Source organism: Gadus morhua, chromosome 3 (assembly GCF_902167405.1).
Source record: "Gadus morhua chromosome 3, gadMor3.0, whole genome shotgun sequence".
NCBI lineage: Eukaryota > Metazoa > Chordata > Actinopteri > Gadiformes > Gadidae > Gadus > Gadus morhua.
The window spans coordinates 26,068,517-26,087,481 of record NC_044050.1 but is presented as its reverse complement, the minus strand read 5'-3'; the positions used below and the strand labels follow the sequence as shown (position 1 = coordinate 26,087,481).

The window sequence follows — 18,965 nt, the reverse complement described above, 5'->3', positions numbered from 1 at the left end:
AGTAATGTTTGAAAACTTCTACGTTGACTTTTAGTAGCTTTTTTTTCAGTTGGTTACTTTAAAGAGCGGAGAGGAAACAGCTGAATATAGCAGGAACTTTGGTGCCAGGTTTAAACATAACCGGTAGCAGGGGATGATAACACAGTCGTTGTTTTCAGACGATAAACGATATTGTGCTATTAGATTCACAGGTATTAAAAGAGTGAGTTCCCTGACCGGGAATCGAACACGGCCCGCGGCGGTGAGAGCGCCGAATCCAAACCACTAGACCACCAGGGAAACTGATTGACAAATCGATCGATACATATTTTTTTATTTACAATTAGTAATGTTTGAAAACTTCTACGTTGACTTTTAGTAGTTTTTTTTCAGTTGGTTACTTTAAAGAGCGGAGAGGAAACAGCTGAATATATCAGGAACTTTGGTGCCAGGTTTAAACATAACCGGTAGCAGGGGATGATAACACAGTCGTTGTTTTCAGACGATAAACGATATTGTGCTATTAGATTCACAGGTATTAAAAGAGTGAGTTCCCTGACCGGGAATCGAACCCGGGCCGCGGCGGTGAGAGCGCCGAATCCTAACCACTAGACCACCAGGGAAACTGATCAAAGCATGGTCGATACATTTTTTTTTTTATTTACAATTAGTAATGTTTGAAAACTTCTACGTTGACTTTTAGTAGTTTTTTTTCAGTGGGTTACTTTAAAGAGCGGAGAGGAAACAGCTGAATATAACAGGCACTATGGTGCCAGGTTTATACATAACCGGTAGCAGGGGATGATAACACGGTCGTTGTTTTCAGACGATAAACGATATTGGGCTATTAGATTCACAGGTATTAAAAGAGTGAGTTCCCTGACCGGGAATCGAACCCGGGCCGCGGCGGTGAGAGCGCCGAATCCTAACCACTAGACCACCAGGGAAACTGTTAAAGTAACTGATCGATACATTTTTTTTTATTTACAATTAGTAATGTTTGAAAACTTCCACGTTGACTTTTAGTAGTTTTTTTTCAGTTGGTTACTTTAAAGAGCGGAGAGGAAACAGCTGAATTTAGCAGGGACTTTGGTGCCAGGTTTAAACATAACCGGTAGCAGGGGATGATAACACAGTCGTTGTTTTCAGACGATAAACGATATTGTGCTATTAGATTCACAGGTATTAAAAGTGCGAGTTCCCTGAGCGGGAATCGAACCCGGGTCGCGGCGGTGAGAGCGCCGAATACTAACCACTAGACCACAAGGGAAACTAATTGACAAATCGATCGATACATTTTTTTTTATTTACAATTAGTAATGTTTGAAAACTTCCACGTTGACTTTTAGTAGTTTTTTTTCAGTTGGTTACTTTAAAGAGCGGAGAGGAAACAGCTGAATTTAGCAGGGACTTTGGTGCCAGGTTTAAACATAACCGGTAGCAGGGGATGATAACACAGTCGTTGTTTTCAGACGATAAACGATATTGTGCTATTAGATTCACAGGTATTAAAAGAGTGAGTTCCCTGACCGGGAATCGAACCCGGGCCGCGGCGGTGAGAGCGCCGAATCCTAACCACTAGACCACCAGGGAAACTGATCAAAGGATGGTCGATACATTTTTTTTTTTATTTACAATTAGTAATGTTTGAAAACTTCTACGTTGACTTTTAGTAGTTTTTTTTCAGTGGGTTACTTTAAAGAGCGGAGAGGAAACAGCTGAATATAACAGGAACTATGGTGTCAGGTTTATACATAACCGGTAGCAGGGGATGATAACACGGTCGTTGTTTTCAGACATAAACGATATTGGGCTATTAGATTCACAGGTATTAAGAGAGTGAGTTCCCTGACCGGGAATCGAACCCGGGCCGCGGCGGTGAGAGCGCCGAATCCTAACCACTAGACCACCAGGGAAACTGATAAACTGACAAATCGATAAAAAATTTTTTTATTTACAATTAGTAATGTTTGAAAACTTCTACGTTGACTTTTAGTAGTTTTTTTTCAGCTGGTTACTTTAAAGAGCGGAGAGAAAACAGCTGAATATATCACGAACTTTGGTGCCAGGTTTAAACATAACCGGTAGCAGGGGATGATAACACAGTCGTTGTTTTCAGACGATAAACGATATTGTGCTATTAGATTCACAGGTATTAAACGAGTGACTTCCCTGACCGGGAATCGAACCCGGGCCGCGGCGGTGAGAGCGCCGAATCCTAACCACTAGACCACCAGGGAAACTGATTGACAAATCGATCGATACATATATTTTTATTTACAATTAGTAATGTTTGAAAACTTCTACGTTGACTTTTAGTAGTTTTTTTTCAGTTGGTTACTTTAAAGAGCGGAGAGGAAACAGCTGAATATATCAGGAACTTTGGTGCCAGGTTTAAACATAACCGGTAGCAGGGGATGATAACACAGTTGTTGTTTTCAGACGATAAACGATATTGTGCTATTAGATTCACAGGTATTAAGAGAGTGAGTTCCCTGACCGGGAATCGAACCCGGGCCGCGGCGGTGAGAGCGCCGAATCCTAACCACTAGACCACCAGGGAAACTAATTGACAAATCGATCGATTCATTTTTTTTTATTTACAATTAGTAATGTTTGAAAACTTCCACGTTGACTTTTAGTAGTTTTTTTTCAGTTGGTTACTTTAAAGAGCGGAGAGGAAACAGCTGAATTTAGCAGGGACTTTGGTGCCAGGTTTAAACATAACCGGTAGCAGGGGATGATAACACAGTCGTTGTTTTCAGACGATAAACAATATTGTGCTATTAGATTCACAGGTATTAAAAGAGTGAGTTCCCTGACCGGGAATCGAACCCGGGCCGCGGCGGTGAGAGCGCCGAATCCTAACCACTAGACCACCAGGGAAACTGATCAAAGGATGGTCGATACATTTTTTTTTTTATTTACAATTAGTAATGTTTGAAAACTTCTACGTTGACTTTTAGTAGTTTTTTTTCAGTGGGTTACTTTAAAGAGCGGAGAGGAAACAGCTAAATATAACAGGCACTATGGTGCCAGGTTTATACATAACCGGTAGCAGGGGATGATAACACGGTCGTTGTTTTCAGACGATAAACGATATTGGGCTATTAGATTCACAGGTATTAAAAGAGTGAGTTCCCTGACCGGGAATCGAACCCGGGCCGCGGCGGTGAGAGCGCCGAATCCTAACCACTAGACCACCAGGGAAACTGATCAAAGGATGGTCGATACATTTTTTTTTTTATTTACAATTAGTAATGTTTGAAAACTTCCACGTTGACTTTTAGTAGTTTTTTTTCAGTTGGTTACTTTAAAGAGCGGAGAGGAAACAGCTGAATTTAGCAGGGACTTTGGTGCCAGGTTTAAACATAACCGGTAGCAGGGGATGATAACACAGTCGTTGTTTTCAGACGATAAACGATATTGTGCTATTAGATTCACAGGTATTAAAAGTGCGAGTTCCCTGACCGGGAATCGAACCCGGGCCGCGGCGGTGAGAGCGCCGAATCCTAACCACTAGACCACCAGGGAAACTAATTGACAAATCGATCGATACATTTTTTTTTATTTACAATTAGTAATGTTTGAAAACTTCCACGTTGACTTTTAGTAGTTTTTTTTCAGTTGGTTACTTTAAAGAGCGGAGAGGAAACAGCTGAATTTAGCAGGGACTTTGGTGCCAGGTTTAAACATAACCGGTAGCAGGGGATGATAACACAGTCGTTGTTTTCAGACGATAAACAATATTGTGCTATTAGATTCACAGGTATTAAACGAGTGAGCTCCCTGACCGGGAATCGAACCCGGGCCGCGGCGGTGAGAGCACCGAATCCTAACCACTAGACCACCAGGGAAACTAATAAAAGGATGGTCGATACATTTTTTTTTTTTTTTACAATTAGTAATATTTGAAAACTTCTACGTTGACTTTTAGTAGTTTTTTTCAGTTGGTTACTTTAAAGAGCGGAGAGGAAACAGCAGAATATAGCAGGAACTATGGTGCCAGGTTTAAACGTAACCGGTTGCAGGGGATGATAACACAGTCGTTGTTTTCAGACGATAAACGATATTGTGCTATTAGATTCACAGGTATTAAAAGAGTGAGTTCCCTGACCGGGAATCGAACCCGGGCCGCGGCGGTGAGAGCGCCGAATCCTAACCACCAGACCACCAGGGAAACTAATTGACAAATCGATCGATTCATTTTTTTTTATTTACAATTAGTAATGTTTGAAAACTTCCACGTTGACTTTTAGTAGTTTTTTTTCAGTTGGTTACTTTAAAGAGCGGAGAGGAAACAGCTGAATTTAGCAGGGACTTTGGTGCCAGGTTTAAACATAACCGGTAGCAGGGGATGATAACACAGTCGTTGTTTTCAGACGATAAACAATATTGTGCTATTAGATTCACAGGTATTAAAAGAGTGAGTTCCCTGACCGGGAATCGAACCCGGGCCGCGGCGGTGAGAGCGCCGAATCCTAACCACTAGACCACCAGGTAAACTGATCAAAGGATGGTCGATACATTTTTTTTTTATTTACAATTAGTAATGTTTGAAAACTTCTACGTTGACATTTAGTAGTTTTTTTTCAGTGGGTTACTTTAAAGAGCGGAGAGGAAACAGCTGAATATAACAGGCACTATGGTGCCAGGTTTATACATAACCGGTAGCAGGGGATGATAACACGGTCGTTGTTTTCAGACGATAAACGATATTGGGCTATTAGATTCACAGGTATTAAAAGAGTGAGTTCCCTGACCGGGAATCGAACCCGGGCCGCGGCGGTGAGAGCGCCGAATCCTAACCACTAGACCACCAGGGAAACTGATGAAAGCATGGTCGATACATTTTTTTATTTATTTACAATTAGTAATGTTTGAAAACTTCTACGTTGACTTTTAGTAGTTTTTTTTCAGTGGGTTACTTTAAAGAGCGGAGAGGAAACAGCTGAATATAACAGGCACTATGGTGCCAGGTTTATACATAACCGGTAGCAGGGGATGATAACACGGTCGTTGTTTTCAGACGATAAACGATATTGGGCTATTAGATTCACAGGTATTAAAAGAGTGAGTTCCCTGACCGGGAATCGAACCCGGGCCGCGGCGGTGAGAGCGCCGAATCCTAACCACTAGACCACCAGGGAAACTGTTAAAGTAACTGATCGATACATTCATTTTTATTTACAATTAGTAATGTTTGAAAACTTCCACGTTGACTTTTAGTAGTTTTTTTTCAGTTGGTTACTTTAATGAGCGGAGAGGAAACAGCTGAATTTAGCAGGGACTTTGGTGCCAGGTTTAAACATAACCAGTAGCAGGGGATGATAACACAGTCGTTGTTTTCAGACGATAAACAATATTGTGCTATTAGATTCACAGGTATTAAACGAGTGAGTTCCCTGACCGGGAATCGAAACCGGGCCGCGGCGGTGAGAGCACCGAATCCTAACCACTAGACCACCAGGGAAACTAATAAAAGGATGGTCGATACATTTTTTTTTTTTTTACAATTAGTAATATTTGAAAACTTCTACGTTGACTTTTAGTAGTTTTTTTCAGTTGGTTACTTTAAAGAGCGGAGAGGAAGCAGCTGAATATAGCAGGAACTATGGTGCCAGGTTTAAACGTAACCGGTAGCAGGGGATGATAACACAGTCGTTGTTTTCAGACGATAAACGATATTGTGCTATTAGATTCACAGGTATTAAAAGAGTGAGTTCCCTGACCGGGAATCGAACCCGGGCCACGGCGGTGAGAGCGCCGAATCCTAACCACTAGACCACCAGGGAAACTGATCAAAGGATGGTCGATACATTTTTTTTTTATTTACAATTAGTAATGTTTGAAAACTTCTACGTTGACTTTTAGTAGTTTTTTTTCAGTTGGTTACTTTAAAGAGCGGAGAGGAAACAGCTGAATATATCAGGAACTTTGGTGCCAGGTTTAAACATAACCGGTAGCAGGGGATGATAACACAGTCGTTGTTTTCAGACGATAAACGATATTGTGCTATTAGATTCACAGGTATTAAAAGAGTGAGTTCCCTGACCGGGAATCGAACCCGGGCCGCGGCGGTGAGAGCGCCGAATCCTAACCACTAGACCACCAGGGAAACTAATTGACAATTCGATCGATTCATTTTTTTTTATTTACAATTAGTAATGTTTGAAAACTTCCACGTTGACTTTTAGTAGTTTTTTTTCAGTTGGTTACTTTAAAGAGCGGAGAGGAAACAGCTGAATTTAGCAGGGACTTTGGTGCCAGGTTTAAACATAACCGGTAGCAGGGGATGATAACACAGTCGTTGTTTTCAGACGATAAACAATATTGTGCTATTAGATTCACAGGTATTAAAAGAGTGAGTTCCCTGACCGGGAATGGAACCCGGGCCGCGGCGGTGAGAGCGCCGAATCCTAACCACTAGACCACCAGGGAAACTGATCAAAGGATGGTCGATACATTTTTTTTTTATTTACAATTAGTAATGTTTGAAAACTTCTACGTTGACTTTTAGTAGTTTTTTTTCAGTGGGTTACTTTAAAGAGCGGAGAGGAAACAGCTGAATATAACAGGCACTATGGTGCCAGGTTTATACATAACCGGTAGCAGGGGATGATAACACGGTCGTTGTTTTCAGACGATAAACGATATTGGGCTATTAGATTCACAGGTATTAAAAGAGTGAGTTCCCTGACCGGGAATCGAACCCGGGCCGCGGCGGTGAGAGCGCCGAATCCTAACCACTAGACCACCAGGGAAACTGATCAAAGGATGGTCGATACATTTTTTTTTTATTTACAATTAGTAATGTTTGAAAACTTCCACGTTGACTTTTAGTAGTTTTTTTTCAGTTGGTTACTTTAAAGAGCGGAGAGGAAACAGCTGAATTTAGCAGGGACTTTGGTGCCAGGTTTAAACATAACCGGTAGCAGGGGATGATAACACAGTCGTTGTTTTCAGACGATAAACGATATTGTGCTATTAGATTCACAGGTATTAAAAGTGCGAGTTCCCTGACCGGGAATCGAACCCGGGCCGCGGCGGTGAGAGCGCCGAATCCTAACCACTAGACCACCAGGGACACTAATTGACAAATCGATCGATACATTTTTTTTTATTTACAATTAGTAATGTTTGAAAACTTCCACGTTGACTTTTAGTAGTTTTTTTTCAGTTGGTTACTTTAAAGAGCGGAGAGGAAACAGCTGAATTTAGCAGGGACTTTGGTGCCAGGTTTAAACATAACCGGTAGCAGGGGATGATAACACATTCGTTGTTTTCAGACGATAAACAATATTGTGCTATTAGATTCACAGGTATTAAACGAGTGAGCTCCCTGACCGGGAATCGAACCCGGGCCGCGGCGGTGAGAGCACCGAATCCTAACCACTAGACCACCAGGGAAACTAATAAAAGTATGGTCGATACATTTTTTTTTTTTTTTACAATTAGTAATATTTGAAAACTTCTACGTTGACTTTTAGTAGTTTTTTTTCAGTTGGTTACTTTAAAGAGCGGAGAGGAAACAGCTGAATATAGCAGGAACTATGGTGCCAGGTTTAAACGTAACCGGTAGCAGGGGATGATAACACAGTCGTTGTTTTCAGACGATAAACGATATTGTGCTATTAGATTCACAGGTATTAAAAGAGTGAGTTCCCTGACCGGGAATCGAACCCGGGCCGCGGCAGTGAGAGCGCCGAATCCTAACCACCAGACCACCAGGGAAACTGATCAAAGGATGGTCGATACATTTTTTTTTTTATTTACAATTAGTAATGTTTGAAAACTTCTACGTTGACTTTTAGTAGTTTTTTTTCAGTTGGTTACTTTAAAGAGCGGAGAGGAAACAGCTGAATATATCAGGAACTTTGGTGCCAGGTTTAAACATAACCGGTAGCAGGGGATGATAACACAGTCGTTGTTTTCAGACGATAAACGATATTGTGCTATTAGATTCACAGGTATTAAAAGAGTGAGTTCCCTGACCGGGAATCGAACCCGGGCCGCGGCGGTGAGAGCGCCGAATCCTAACCACCAGACCACCAGGGAAACTAATTGACAAATCGATCGATTCATTTTTTTTTATTTACAATTAGTAATGTTTGAAAACTTCCACGTTGACTTTTAGTAGTTTTTTTTCAGTTGGTTACTTTAAAGAGCGGAGAGGAAACAGCTGAATTTAGCAGGGACTTTGGTGCCAGGTTTAAACATAACCGGTAGCAGGGGATGATAACACAGTCGTTGTTTTCAGACGATAAACAATATTGTGCTATTAGATTCACAGGTATTAAAAGAGTGAGTTCCCTGACCGGGATTCGAACCCGGGCCGCGGCGGTGAGAGCGCCGAATCCTAACCACTAGACCACCAGCGAAACTGATCAAAGGATGGTCGATACATTTTTTTTTTTATTTACAATTAGTAATGTTTGAAAACTTCTACGTTGACTTTTAGTAGTTTTTTTTCAGTGGGTTACTTTAAAGAGCGGAGAGGAAACAGCTGAATATAACAGGCACTATGGTGCCAGGTTTATACATAACCGGTAGCAGGGGATGATAACACGGTCGTTGTTTTCAGACGATAAACGATATTGGGCTATTAGATTCACAGGTATTAAAAGAGTGAGTTCCCTGACCGGGAATCGAACCCGGGCCGCGGCAGTGAGAGCGCCGAATCCTAACCACTAGACCACCAGGGAAACTGATCAAAGCATGGTCGATACATTTTTTTTTTATTTACAATTAGTAATGTTTGAAAACTTCTACGTTGACTTTTAGTCGTTTTTTTTCAGTGGGTTACTTTAAAGAGCGGAGAGGAAACAGCTGAATATAACAGGCACTATGGTGCCAGGTTTATACATAACCGGTAGTAGGGGATGATAACACGGTCGTTGTTTTCAGACGATAAACGATATTGGGCTATTAGATTCACAGGTATTAAAAGAGTGAGTTCCCTGACCGGGAATCGAACCCGGGCCGCGGCGGTGAGAGCGCCAAATCCTAACCACTAGACCACCAGGGAAACTGTTAAAGTAACTGATCGATACATTTTTTTTTATTTACAATTAGTAATGTTTGAAAACTTCCACGTTGACTTTTAGTAGTTTTTTTTCAGTTGGTTACTTTAAAGAGCGGAGAGGAAACAGCTGAATTTAGCAGGGACTTTGGTGCCAGGTTTAAACATAACCGGTAGCAGGGGATGATAACACAGTCGTTGTTTTCAGACGATAAACGATATTGTGCTATTAGATTCACAGGTATTAAAAGTGCGAGTTCCCTGACCGGGAATCGAACCCGGGCCGCGGCGGTGAGAGCGCCGAATCCTAACCACTAGACCACCAGGGAAACTGATTGACAAATCGATCGATACATTTTTTTTTATTTACAATTAGTAATGTTTGAAAACTTCCACGTTGACTTTTAGTAGTTTTTTTTCAGTTGGTTACTTTAAAGAGCGGAGAGGAAACAGCTGAATTTAGCAGGGACTTTGGTGCCAGGTTTAAACATAACCGGTAGCAGGGGATGATAACACAGTCGTTGTTTTCAGACGATAAACAATATTGTGCTATTAGATTCACAGGTATTAAACGAGTGAGCTTCCCTGACCGGGAATCGAACCCGGGCCGCGGCGGTGAGAGCACCGAATCCTAACCACTAGACCACCAGGGAAACTGATTGACAAATCGATCGATACATATTTTTTTATTTACAATTAGTAATGTTTGAAAACTTCTACGTTGACTTTTAGTAGTTTTTTTTCAGTTGGTTACTTTAAAGAGCGGAGAGGAAACAGCTGAATATATCAGGAACTTTGGTGCCAGGTTTAAACATAACCGGTAGCAGGGGATGATAACACAGTCGTTGTTTTCAGACGATAAACGATATTGTGCTATTAGATTCACAGGTATTAAAAGAGTGAGTTCCCTGACCGGGAATCGAACCCGGGCCGCGGCGGTGAGAGCGCCGAATCCTAACCACTAGACCACCAGGGAAACTGATCAAAGGATGGTCGATACATTTTTTTTTTATTTACAATTAGTAATGTTTGAAAACTTCTACGTTGACTTTTAGTAGTTTTTTTTCAGTGGGTTACTTTAAAGAGCGGAGAGGAAACAGCTGAATATAACAGGCACTATGGTGCCAGGTTTATACATAACCGGTAGCTGGGGATGATAACACGGTCGTTGTTTTCAGACGATAAACGATATTGGGCTATTAGATTCACAGGTATTAAATGAGTGTGTTCCCTGACCGGGAATCGAACCCGGGCCGCGGCGGTGAGAGCGCCGAATCCTAACCACTAGACCACCAGGGAAACTGTTAAAGTAACTGATCGATACATTTTTTTTATTTACAATTAGTAATGTTTGAAAACTTCCACGTTGACTTTTAGTAGTTTTTTTTCAGTTGGTTACTTTAAAGAGCGGAGAGGAAACAGCTGAATTTAGCAGGGACTTTGGTGCCAGGTTTAAACATAACCGGTAGCAGGGGATGATAACACAGTCGTTGTTTTCAGACGATAAACGATATTGTGCTATTAGATTCACAGGTATTAAAAGTGCGAGTTCCCTGAGCGGGAATCGAACCCGGGCCGCGGCGGTGAGAGCGCCGAATACTAACCACTAGACCACAAGGGAAACTAATTGACAAATCGATCGATACATTTTTTTTTATTTACAATTAGTAATGTTTGAAAACTTCCACGTTGACTTTTAGTAGTTTTTTTTCAGTTGGTTACTTTAAAGAGCGGAGAGGAAACAGCTGAATTCAGCAGGGACTTTGGTGCCAGGTTTAAACATAACCGGTAGCAGGGGATGATAACACAGTCGTTGTTTTCAGACGATAAACGATATTGTGCTATTAGATTCACAGGTATTAAAAGAGTGAGTTCCCTGACCGGGAATCGAACCCGGGCCGCGGCGGTGAGAGCGCCGAATCCTAACCACTAGACCACCAGGGAAACTGATCAAAGGATGGTCGATACATTTTTTTTTTATTTACAATTAGTAATGTTTGAAAACTTCTACGTTGACTTTTAGTAGTTTTTTTTCAGTGGGTTACTTTAAAGAGCGGAGAGGAAACAGCTGAATATAACAGGAACTATGGTGTCAGGTTTATACATAACCGGTAGCAGGGGATGATAACACAGGTCGTTGTTTTCAGACGATAAACGATATTGTGCTATTAGATTCACAGGTATTAAAAGAGTGAGTTCCCTGACCGGGAATCGAACCCGGGCCGCGGCGGTGAGAGCGCCGAATCCTAACCACTAGACCACCAGGGAAACTGATAAACGGAATGGTCGATACATTTTTTTTTATTTACAATTAGTAATGTTTGAAAACTTCTACGTTGACTTTTAGTAGTTTTTTTTCAGCTGGTTACTTTAAAGAGCGGAGAGAAAACAGCTGAATATATCACGAACTTTGGTGCCAGGTTTAAACATAACCGGTAGCAGGGGATGATAACACAGTCGTTGTTTTCAGACGATAAACGATATTGTGCTATTAGATTCACAGGTATTAAACGAGTGACTTCCCTGACCGGGAATCGAACCCGGGCCGCGGCGGTGAGAGCGCCGAATCCTAACCACTAGACCACCAGGGAAACTGATTGACAAATCGATCGATACATATATTTTTATTTACAATTAGTAATGTTTGAAAACTTCTACGTTGACTTTTAGTAGTTTTTTTTCAGTTGGTTACTTTAAAGAGCGGAGAGGAAACAGCTGAATTTAGCAGGAACTTTGGTGCCAGGTTTAAACATAACCGGTAGCAGGGGATGATAACACAGTCGTTGTTTTCAGACGATATTGTGCTATTAGATTCACAGGTATTAAATGTGCGAGTTCCCTGACCGGGAATCGAACCCGGGCCGCAGCAGTGAGAGCGCCGAATCCTAACCACTAGACCACTAGGGACACTGATAGATGGAATGGTCGATACATTTTTTTTTTTTTTACAATTAGTAATGTTTGAAAACTTCCACGTTGACTTTTAGTAGTTTTTTTTCAGTTGGTTACTTTCAAGAGCGGAGAGGAAACAGCTGAATTTAGCAGGGACTTTGGTGCCAGGTTTAAACATAACCGGTAGCAGGGGATGATAACACAGTCGTTGTTTTCAGACGATAAACGATATTGTGCTATTAGATTCACAGGTATTAAAGGTTGGGTAGGTGATTTACGAAACGCCAGCAGATTTTGAAAATACACAACTCAAATGGTCCTACCCCCTCTCCTTCAACGCTGACTCTGACTCCACCCATTCCAAGTACCTGGACGCGCAATCATGCACGAGCGCGAACAGAGATGCGCGAGAGCGAGCCAGGCTAGCGTAGGTTTTCGTTTAACAACATGGCACTACATTCAGCTGTAAGTTGCACCCAGTACCGCGGGAAGTAGGAGTGCTGGGGGTCTGCAACACCCCCTGTCCGAGGCCCTGTCTTATCACAGAAAACGATCATTTCTAAAAACTCCGGCCAAAGTGGAGATTTCTGAAAACGCCGGTTATGTGTTGTCGTGTCAACGGGGAGAAACGGGATTTTAAGGTTCTGAAGCGTCACATTATGCACCAGGAAATGCTTAACGTCATGTGAGCGCCCGCTGTACCGTATTGGTCCGAATATAAACACAAACCCCATTGTAAGACGACCTATATTTGGAAAAAAGATTTGAAGACCAGATCCGTTTTTTATGAATAAATAAATTGTATTCATTGAAATAATATACGAAAATAAAAAGGCATCGAATAAAACACTGCATTGCCACTAAACAGTAGTGCAAATAGGCCGTACTGATGTGTACACCAAAGACTATTCCTGACACTCCTCTGCCCCGCTGTGTTCGCTCTGGCTGTGGTCGCTCCGAACTGTTTCGGCCCGTGGCAAAGCGAGTCATCCTCGCTGCTGTCCAAGGCATTTTGAGACGCAGCATTTATTTAATGCTCATATGACCTAGTGCTGAAAAAAGGTTATATGAAAAAGTGTGAGGGTAGCGGTTGTGCGCTAAACTTGTTCTGTGAGCAGCTGGATGTGAACGATCGATTTTCAACTGTCCGCGCATGCACTGGTGTAATTGAGCTGCGCTGCTATACATCTTTTTTTTATCAATGTAACGAGTTGCGAGTCTAGTGCAGGCTGAGTTTTTTTTTTTCCCAGCACCCCCTGCTGAGAATACGTTCTCGCTGCAATGGTTGGACCAGATGTTATAAACATTAAACGGTCACATAAATCATTACTATTTTTAGAAAATGTATGTTTGTTTCATATAATTGTATTGGAAGTCCTGGTTTTCACTAGGGTTGCCGCGGTGTGGACATTTTCACACCGAGTAATACACTCGTCTCCACACCGGTATTACCGAGTATAAACGGTATAAACTTTGAAACTAGGTCAACCGCCACACAAGCATCGGTTTTTAGACCCTTCTCGTCCTTCAGTTGCCGCCAACGTTCGAAAGCAGCGCCTAGGATTATTCTTGATTTCAGTTTTTCTCTTTCAGCGTTTTTATTATCAATTACTCTCTGAAAAAGAGTTTTCCTTCTCTTTGCTGGTGGTGGTGGTGGTGGTGGGGATGGTGGCGTCTTGTCTGCCATGGAAATTGTCTTCTACTGCTAGGTCCAAATGTGGATTAACTAGTTCCAGTAGCTACCGCAGGATAACAACAAACAGGAGCTTGCTCTGGGTCACGAGCTCTGGGTCACGAGTACTGCACGAAGGGGTCGCGCGCGGGGCGCGGGGGAGGGGGAGTGCAGTACGACCGTTTGATTGACGTACTTACTGTCCAATGCAACTCGGTGGCAATGGAAATGATTGGCTGGAGTTTTTCGAGCCCTGCCCGTTCCACAGATGATTGACTTGTTTAATTTTCATGTCAGTACTTCTAACTCAGTGGCTGTAAGCGGGTTATGATAAGGATTTCAAGTAATTTTGCAAAAATGGCCAAAAAAGCAAATCACCTATACAACCTTTAAAAGTGCGAGTTCCCTGACCGACAATCGAACCCGGGCTGCGGCGGTGAGAGCGCCGAATCCTAACCACTAGACCACCAGGGAAACTGATAAATGAAATGGTCGATACATTTTTTTTTTTTTTACAATTAGTAATGTTTGAAAACTTCTACGTTGACTTTTAGTAGTTTTTTTCAGTTGGTTACTTTAAAGAGCGGAGAGGAAACAGCTGAATATAGCAGGAACTTTGGTGCCAGGTTTAAACATAACCGGTAGCAGGGGATGATAACACAGTCGTTGTTTTCAGACGATAAACGATATTGTGCTATTAGATTCACAGGTATTAAAAGTTTGAGTTCCCTGACCGGGAATCAAACCCAGACCGCGGCGGTGAGAGCGCCGAATCCTAACCACTAGGCCACCAGTGAAACTGATAAACTGTCTGATCAATAATGATTTCTATTTACAATTAGTGATGTTTGAAAACTCCTACGTTGACTTTTAGTATTTTTTTTTCAGTAGGTTACTTTCAAGAGCGGTTAGGAAACAGCTGAATATAGGAGGGACTCTGGTGCCAGGTTTAAACATAACCAGTAGCAGGGGATGATAACACAGTCGTTGTTTTCAAACGATAAGCGATATTGTGCTATTAGTTTCACAGGTATTAAAAGAGTGAGTGAGAATTTTTTTCTTAACAATTTGTGTTTAAAAACTTGTGTTCTTTTCAGACTTAAATTGCCCTTTTATCAACCAATATTCATTCTGTATTTTCTTTGCTTGCAATTTCTGTAACGCCAGTAGGGGGCTAAGGGCACCTGAGACAGCAGTGGTCAGAGGGTCACCTGAGACAGTAGGGGTCAAGGTTCACCTGAGACAGTAGGGGTCAAGGGTCACCTGTGACAGTGAAGGGCTGAGAAGGAGTTGTAACCCAGCTGGTGTGGGAGGACCCACGGAACGTACAGACTACAAACAGAAAGGTCCCCGACCGGGACCTTGCTGCAGAGCCACGGCCGCCTGCACCCACAATGCATTTCACCAGGGGGACCGTCGACCCCGACACTTTAAGTTGTTGTTAATAACTCCAACTCCAATGAACAGGCACTCAAGTAGTAGTAATATATATGAGAGAGAGAGAGAGAGAGAGAGAGAGAGAGAGAGAGAGAGAGAGAGAGAGCGAGAGAGAGAGAGAGCGAGAGAGAGCGAGAGAGAGAGAGAGACGAACAAAGAGAGACAGAGACAGAGAGAGAGAGAGAGAGAGAGAGAGAGAGAGAGAGAGAGAGAGAGAGAGAGAGAAATGGGAGAGGGAGACACAAAGAGAGAGCGAGAGAGAGGGCAAGGAGAGAATGTTAGACAGCAAATTTATTTTGGAAGCAACAATGGTGCAAAGTTCTTGTTTTTATTGGAAAAGCTGAAAGCAACGTAAATGCAACGTAAAAAACAACAACAAAGTGTTCTGTCTTTAGTTTGAACCGTCAGGATGCTCATCCTAAAATATATGGAAGGCTTTCTTCTCTCTCTTCTTCATCACAGTCACGCATGTCCCATCAGGCTCTCCTCCAGCCCTCCCTACTCCACCACCGTCTCCTCCACCACTGTCTCCTCCAGCCCTCCCTACTCCACCACCGTCTCCTCCACCACTGTCTCCTCCAGCCCTCCCTACTCCACCACCGTCTCCTCCTGCTTGCCTCTCGTCACTCATCACTCGATCATTCTCTCCATCTCCCTCACCCTTCTCTCAAGGGTCTTCACGTGTTTCTCCAGCTGTATGCTCTTATCGTCTTTAGCCCCGCCCCTCCACGGCCCGACGCCCAATAGCACACAGAGCAGCACCAGCACAGCCAATCGGATGGCGGTGGTCTCCATGGCGGCGGTGTGGTCACTCAGGATAAGTCCAAAGGCGATGAGGGCCCCGCCCACCTTCAGCAGCCAGAAGCCGAAGCGCAGAGTGGAGGCCAGGGAGCGCACAAGCAGCCAGAGCAACCAGTAGCCAATCAGAGCGAAGAGGAGCCACTGGCCGACGAAGACCACACCCTTCGCACTCGCCTGGGACGAGGGGAGGACATCTGGAGGCACAGACAGGTAGAGGCACAGACAGGTGGAGGCACAGACAGGTGGAGGCACAGACAGGTGGAGGCACAGACAGGTGGAGGCACAGACAGGTAGAGGCACAGACAGGTGGAGGCACAGACAGGTGGAGGCACAGACAGGTAGAGGCACAGACAGGTGGAGGCACAGACAGGTGGAGGCACAGACAGGTGGAGGCACAGACAGGTGGAGGCACAGACAGGTGGAGGCACAGACAGGTAGAGACACAGACAGGTAGAGACACAGACAGGTACAGGTAGAGACACAGACAGGTGGAGGCACAGACAGGTACAGGTAGAGGCACAGACAGGTAGAGACACAGACAGGTGGAGGCACAGAGAAGTACGGACAAAGACAGGGAGAGGTAGTGTGAGAGAGAGAGAGTGAGAGAGGATGGTTTAGTTTTTAGCAGTACTTATTTTCCATGCCAATAGAACTGTTTGGAATATAATTAAATTGGTTAAACAGACAGCTATAACGAGCTTTTCTGAAGATGACACAAAATTCCTCTAGCTTCCAGTCATCCTACCGTTTACCCCTATCGCCGCCAGGAGCTGAGACAGGTACCGGGAACAGACGTTGATTCCAGCCGCCAGCGCCTCTGCTGCTACCGCCACCACCTCGGAGAAAGTCTGGCCGAGGGAGGGTAATGGAACAGCTCTCGATTATAATATCTTTGTATTTTCAGCAAACAAGCTTTCGGTTTTGAAACCAACCACCACCTAACTGTACATTATTAACAGTGCTAAACATAATCAAATTAAAACTAGCCTTGCCGTTTCATTTTGACTGCATCTGAATCTAGAATTGAAGTAGGCTAGTAGAAGTATAGTTTACTTTTACTATAGTGTAAACCAACACCGTTCTTAACAAACCCATTAAGCTCACCTTTTGTGCAGAAACCACCGCCTTCTCCTGGGCAAGCTGGCGCAGGTAAGTGCCCACTTGTTCGGCCAGGTCACCGACCATCCCGTAAGGAGACCCGGAGCTCTTTTCAAACCGACTTTCTGCCGCTACAGAGGCGAGTAGAACCCACACCAGACAGGGGACAGCTCGGCAGTAGTCCATGCTCGAATCTCTTACAAATTGCTCGCCTCTCACAATGTTGTCCTCAGTCACCGGAGGAGAAGTTTAATTCAAAAAATAACCAGGGCGTTGTGTGGCTAATTAACACAGGTTTCACGATGTTGTAAGGAAGTGAATGAAATCACCGCGGAGGCAAAGTTTTTTCCGTATCCTGTATGTAAACTTGAGGAGTTGAATTGTCATAAATAAAAGACGCCTGCCACCTACTGTGTAGACAACGTAAGGTTTCACCGAATCCATACCTATGTAGCCCAAATTAGCTGTGTTTACCCAGTAAAAAATAAAGGTCGGTTTCAATATTAATTATAATATTATATAAACCTCGTTTCAAATTGGAATACTTTTTTAATGAAAAAATATGAATTCCACAAAATGTTACAATTAGAAGTCAATTACTTTTAATTGGTTACAGACTAACATGTAACAGGACAGAAATAGTTGGGCAGAGTGGAAAAAGTATTTTAAAAGAACACGTGGTTGAAAACCTGATTATTCAAAGGTTATAAAATACTTTCTAGCGCCATCTAGCTGTACTATTCTCTTCTAGTATCTATCTCGTATTATACTGCCTTAACACCATCTCGTTGTACTATCCTCTTCTTCTATATATTTATAATGTTGTATTATACTGTCTAACACCAACGAGTTGTACTAATCTCTTCTAGTATCTAATTATAATGTCTGTTATATTGTCCTTTCTATCATTTGAACAATAATTTCCAATGACTGTCAGGTGACATGCAGGGAATATACTGTGAGCAGTGCCCTATACCACGAAGCTCGCTGAACATACCCAGGCTTTCTTGGGAAAACCTGGCTCGACAGAGCCGCAACTCGCAATCAGAGTTAAATGGTACCACGAAGCTCACTTTAGATTCAATTAGTTGAACCAGGTTTTCCGCTTTAGGTTCAGTGCGCGTTCACGTGAAAGGGGCGTTTTTTGCGTCATTTTTCTCACCTTTACGATAGATCAAGCAGTCTATATGAGTATAAGTGAAAAGATTCTGCATATTGTCTGTAAATAACTATGCCAAATGCAGAATTGTTCGCCATTAATCGGAGAAGTGCGCCGGGGTCCACGGGAACACCCACAAATGGTGACGCCATTGTCAGAGGAGGGGCTAGGAAGCTGCGCACGCCGATTTAAGTAGCCGATCTCCGGCTAGACTAAGCCGAAAAACTGCTCCCGACCAGGTTTGGTTGCGAGCATAAGTCACCATGGTGATACAGCGACGCTAAAAGAGATCGACTTTCGTGGTACAACTAACCCAGGCTTGGAGCTCAACATACCTCACTAACCCTCTAAGCGAATTTTGTGGCGCACGGTCCCGATCTTACCAAAGACAAGCAGCTTAGTGGTGTGATTGGCCGTGCCAGCGCTGTTGTTCGCTACGCAGCTCACCGTGTACACACCAGGCCACACACCTTTGACGACGAGATCCCCCCCGTCCCCCAAGACCGCAGGCTGTGATTGGTCTTCCCTGCCCCTCTTCAGGGGCCAGCCTTTGTATAGCCACTGGATGGTGGGCTCTGGCTGGCCCCTGGCATGGCAGGAGAATTGGGCTGTGTCGCCCACGGACACGTTCTTGGTGGAGGGGGGGCTTATGATGTGGGGGGCCTCATCTTGCTCCTTGTGCGTCACTTAACAGAAGAAAGGAAGACGAGATGAGTCTGGAGATGCAACGTCAGAACACACAAACCCCGCCCCTGGGGGCCTGGGCGGACACCGGAAGATAGCCTGGTCGCTTAATGACACCTCTTCACTCTACCCAGAAGATACACCACCCAGGAGACAGCCTGGTCCCTCCCTTAATGACACCGCATCACTCCACCCAGAAGATACACCACCCAGGAGACAGC

At 43.5% G+C, this 18,965-nt stretch overlaps 2 protein-coding genes and 21 non-coding genes across 23 annotated transcripts in view; all 23 read right to left on the bottom strand.

Annotated features, from left to right (window-relative positions):
• Window positions 1-530: 530 nt before the first annotated feature.
• Window positions 531-602, bottom strand: trnae-cuc (transfer RNA glutamic acid (anticodon CUC)). Its single transcript has one exon. It is a non-coding gene; the product is annotated as a tRNA-Glu (tRNA).
• A 252-nt stretch (window positions 603-854) lies between these two features.
• On the bottom strand, window positions 855-926 carry trnae-cuc (transfer RNA glutamic acid (anticodon CUC)). The gene has a single exon. It is a non-coding gene; the product is annotated as a tRNA-Glu (tRNA).
• A 574-nt stretch (window positions 927-1,500) lies between these two features.
• trnae-cuc (transfer RNA glutamic acid (anticodon CUC)) lies at window positions 1,501-1,572 on the bottom strand. The gene has a single exon. It is a non-coding gene; the product is annotated as a tRNA-Glu (tRNA).
• Window positions 1,573-1,823: 251 nt separating this feature from the next.
• Window positions 1,824-1,895, bottom strand: trnae-cuc (transfer RNA glutamic acid (anticodon CUC)). The gene has a single exon. It is a non-coding gene; the product is annotated as a tRNA-Glu (tRNA).
• Window positions 1,896-2,147: 252 nt separating this feature from the next.
• On the bottom strand, window positions 2,148-2,219 carry trnae-cuc (transfer RNA glutamic acid (anticodon CUC)). Its single transcript has one exon. It is a non-coding gene; the product is annotated as a tRNA-Glu (tRNA).
• Window positions 2,220-2,470: 251 nt separating this feature from the next.
• Window positions 2,471-2,542, bottom strand: trnae-cuc (transfer RNA glutamic acid (anticodon CUC)). The gene has a single exon. It is a non-coding gene; the product is annotated as a tRNA-Glu (tRNA).
• Window positions 2,543-2,793: 251 nt separating this feature from the next.
• trnae-cuc (transfer RNA glutamic acid (anticodon CUC)) lies at window positions 2,794-2,865 on the bottom strand. The gene has a single exon. It is a non-coding gene; the product is annotated as a tRNA-Glu (tRNA).
• Window positions 2,866-3,117: 252 nt separating this feature from the next.
• trnae-cuc (transfer RNA glutamic acid (anticodon CUC)) lies at window positions 3,118-3,189 on the bottom strand. Its single transcript has one exon. It is a non-coding gene; the product is annotated as a tRNA-Glu (tRNA).
• Window positions 3,190-3,441: 252 nt separating this feature from the next.
• Window positions 3,442-3,513, bottom strand: trnae-cuc (transfer RNA glutamic acid (anticodon CUC)). Its single transcript has one exon. It is a non-coding gene; the product is annotated as a tRNA-Glu (tRNA).
• Window positions 3,514-4,733: 1,220 nt separating this feature from the next.
• trnae-cuc (transfer RNA glutamic acid (anticodon CUC)) lies at window positions 4,734-4,805 on the bottom strand. Its single transcript has one exon. It is a non-coding gene; the product is annotated as a tRNA-Glu (tRNA).
• Window positions 4,806-5,057: 252 nt separating this feature from the next.
• trnae-cuc (transfer RNA glutamic acid (anticodon CUC)) lies at window positions 5,058-5,129 on the bottom strand. Its single transcript has one exon. It is a non-coding gene; the product is annotated as a tRNA-Glu (tRNA).
• A 573-nt stretch (window positions 5,130-5,702) lies between these two features.
• Window positions 5,703-5,774, bottom strand: trnae-cuc (transfer RNA glutamic acid (anticodon CUC)). The gene has a single exon. It is a non-coding gene; the product is annotated as a tRNA-Glu (tRNA).
• Window positions 5,775-6,025: 251 nt separating this feature from the next.
• trnae-cuc (transfer RNA glutamic acid (anticodon CUC)) lies at window positions 6,026-6,097 on the bottom strand. The gene has a single exon. It is a non-coding gene; the product is annotated as a tRNA-Glu (tRNA).
• A 574-nt stretch (window positions 6,098-6,671) lies between these two features.
• trnae-cuc (transfer RNA glutamic acid (anticodon CUC)) lies at window positions 6,672-6,743 on the bottom strand. Its single transcript has one exon. It is a non-coding gene; the product is annotated as a tRNA-Glu (tRNA).
• A 251-nt stretch (window positions 6,744-6,994) lies between these two features.
• On the bottom strand, window positions 6,995-7,066 carry trnae-cuc (transfer RNA glutamic acid (anticodon CUC)). Its single transcript has one exon. It is a non-coding gene; the product is annotated as a tRNA-Glu (tRNA).
• Window positions 7,067-9,258: 2,192 nt separating this feature from the next.
• Window positions 9,259-9,330, bottom strand: trnae-cuc (transfer RNA glutamic acid (anticodon CUC)). The gene has a single exon. It is a non-coding gene; the product is annotated as a tRNA-Glu (tRNA).
• Window positions 9,331-9,905: 575 nt separating this feature from the next.
• trnae-cuc (transfer RNA glutamic acid (anticodon CUC)) lies at window positions 9,906-9,977 on the bottom strand. The gene has a single exon. It is a non-coding gene; the product is annotated as a tRNA-Glu (tRNA).
• Window positions 9,978-10,228: 251 nt separating this feature from the next.
• Window positions 10,229-10,300, bottom strand: trnae-cuc (transfer RNA glutamic acid (anticodon CUC)). The gene has a single exon. It is a non-coding gene; the product is annotated as a tRNA-Glu (tRNA).
• A 573-nt stretch (window positions 10,301-10,873) lies between these two features.
• On the bottom strand, window positions 10,874-10,945 carry trnae-cuc (transfer RNA glutamic acid (anticodon CUC)). Its single transcript has one exon. It is a non-coding gene; the product is annotated as a tRNA-Glu (tRNA).
• A 252-nt stretch (window positions 10,946-11,197) lies between these two features.
• Window positions 11,198-11,269, bottom strand: trnae-cuc (transfer RNA glutamic acid (anticodon CUC)). The gene has a single exon. It is a non-coding gene; the product is annotated as a tRNA-Glu (tRNA).
• A 251-nt stretch (window positions 11,270-11,520) lies between these two features.
• trnae-cuc (transfer RNA glutamic acid (anticodon CUC)) lies at window positions 11,521-11,592 on the bottom strand. Its single transcript has one exon. It is a non-coding gene; the product is annotated as a tRNA-Glu (tRNA).
• A 3,717-nt stretch (window positions 11,593-15,309) lies between these two features.
• Window positions 15,310-17,283, bottom strand: LOC115540896 (uncharacterized). Its single transcript, XM_030352515.1, has 3 exons — window positions 16,908-17,283; window positions 16,549-16,651; window positions 15,310-15,997 (listed from the first exon to the last, which is right to left on the bottom strand). Exons 1-3 carry the CDS (start codon window positions 17,085-17,087, stop codon window positions 15,633-15,635), a joined length of 648 nt encoding a protein of 215 aa, XP_030208375.1. The 5' UTR covers window positions 17,088-17,283; the 3' UTR covers window positions 15,310-15,632.
• A 1,058-nt stretch (window positions 17,284-18,341) lies between these two features.
• The window catches only part of LOC115540708 (CD209 antigen-like protein D), a 5,166-nt gene continuing 4,542 nt past the window's right edge, over window positions 18,342-18,965 (bottom strand). Inside the window, exon 7 of the mRNA XM_030352214.1 lies at window positions 18,342-18,746. Within this exon, the coding sequence (XP_030208074.1) occupies window positions 18,400-18,746 (347 nt within the window). The 3' untranslated portion in view covers window positions 18,342-18,399. The remainder of the gene's footprint in view (window positions 18,747-18,965) is intronic.

Coding starts and splice junctions, on each gene's coding strand:
- LOC115540896 (XM_030352515.1), bottom strand. CDS start 17,087: ATGGACTACTGCCGAGCTGTCCCCTGTCTGGTGTGGGTTCTACTCGCC. Junction 16,652..16,907: donor CGGTGGTTTCTGCACAAAAG/GTGAGCTTAATG, acceptor TCCCTCGGCCAG/ACTTTCTCCGAGGTGGTGGC. Junction 15,998..16,548: donor GGCGGCGATAGGGGTAAACG/GTAGGATGACTG, acceptor CTGTGCCTCCAG/ATGTCCTCCCCTCGTCCCAG.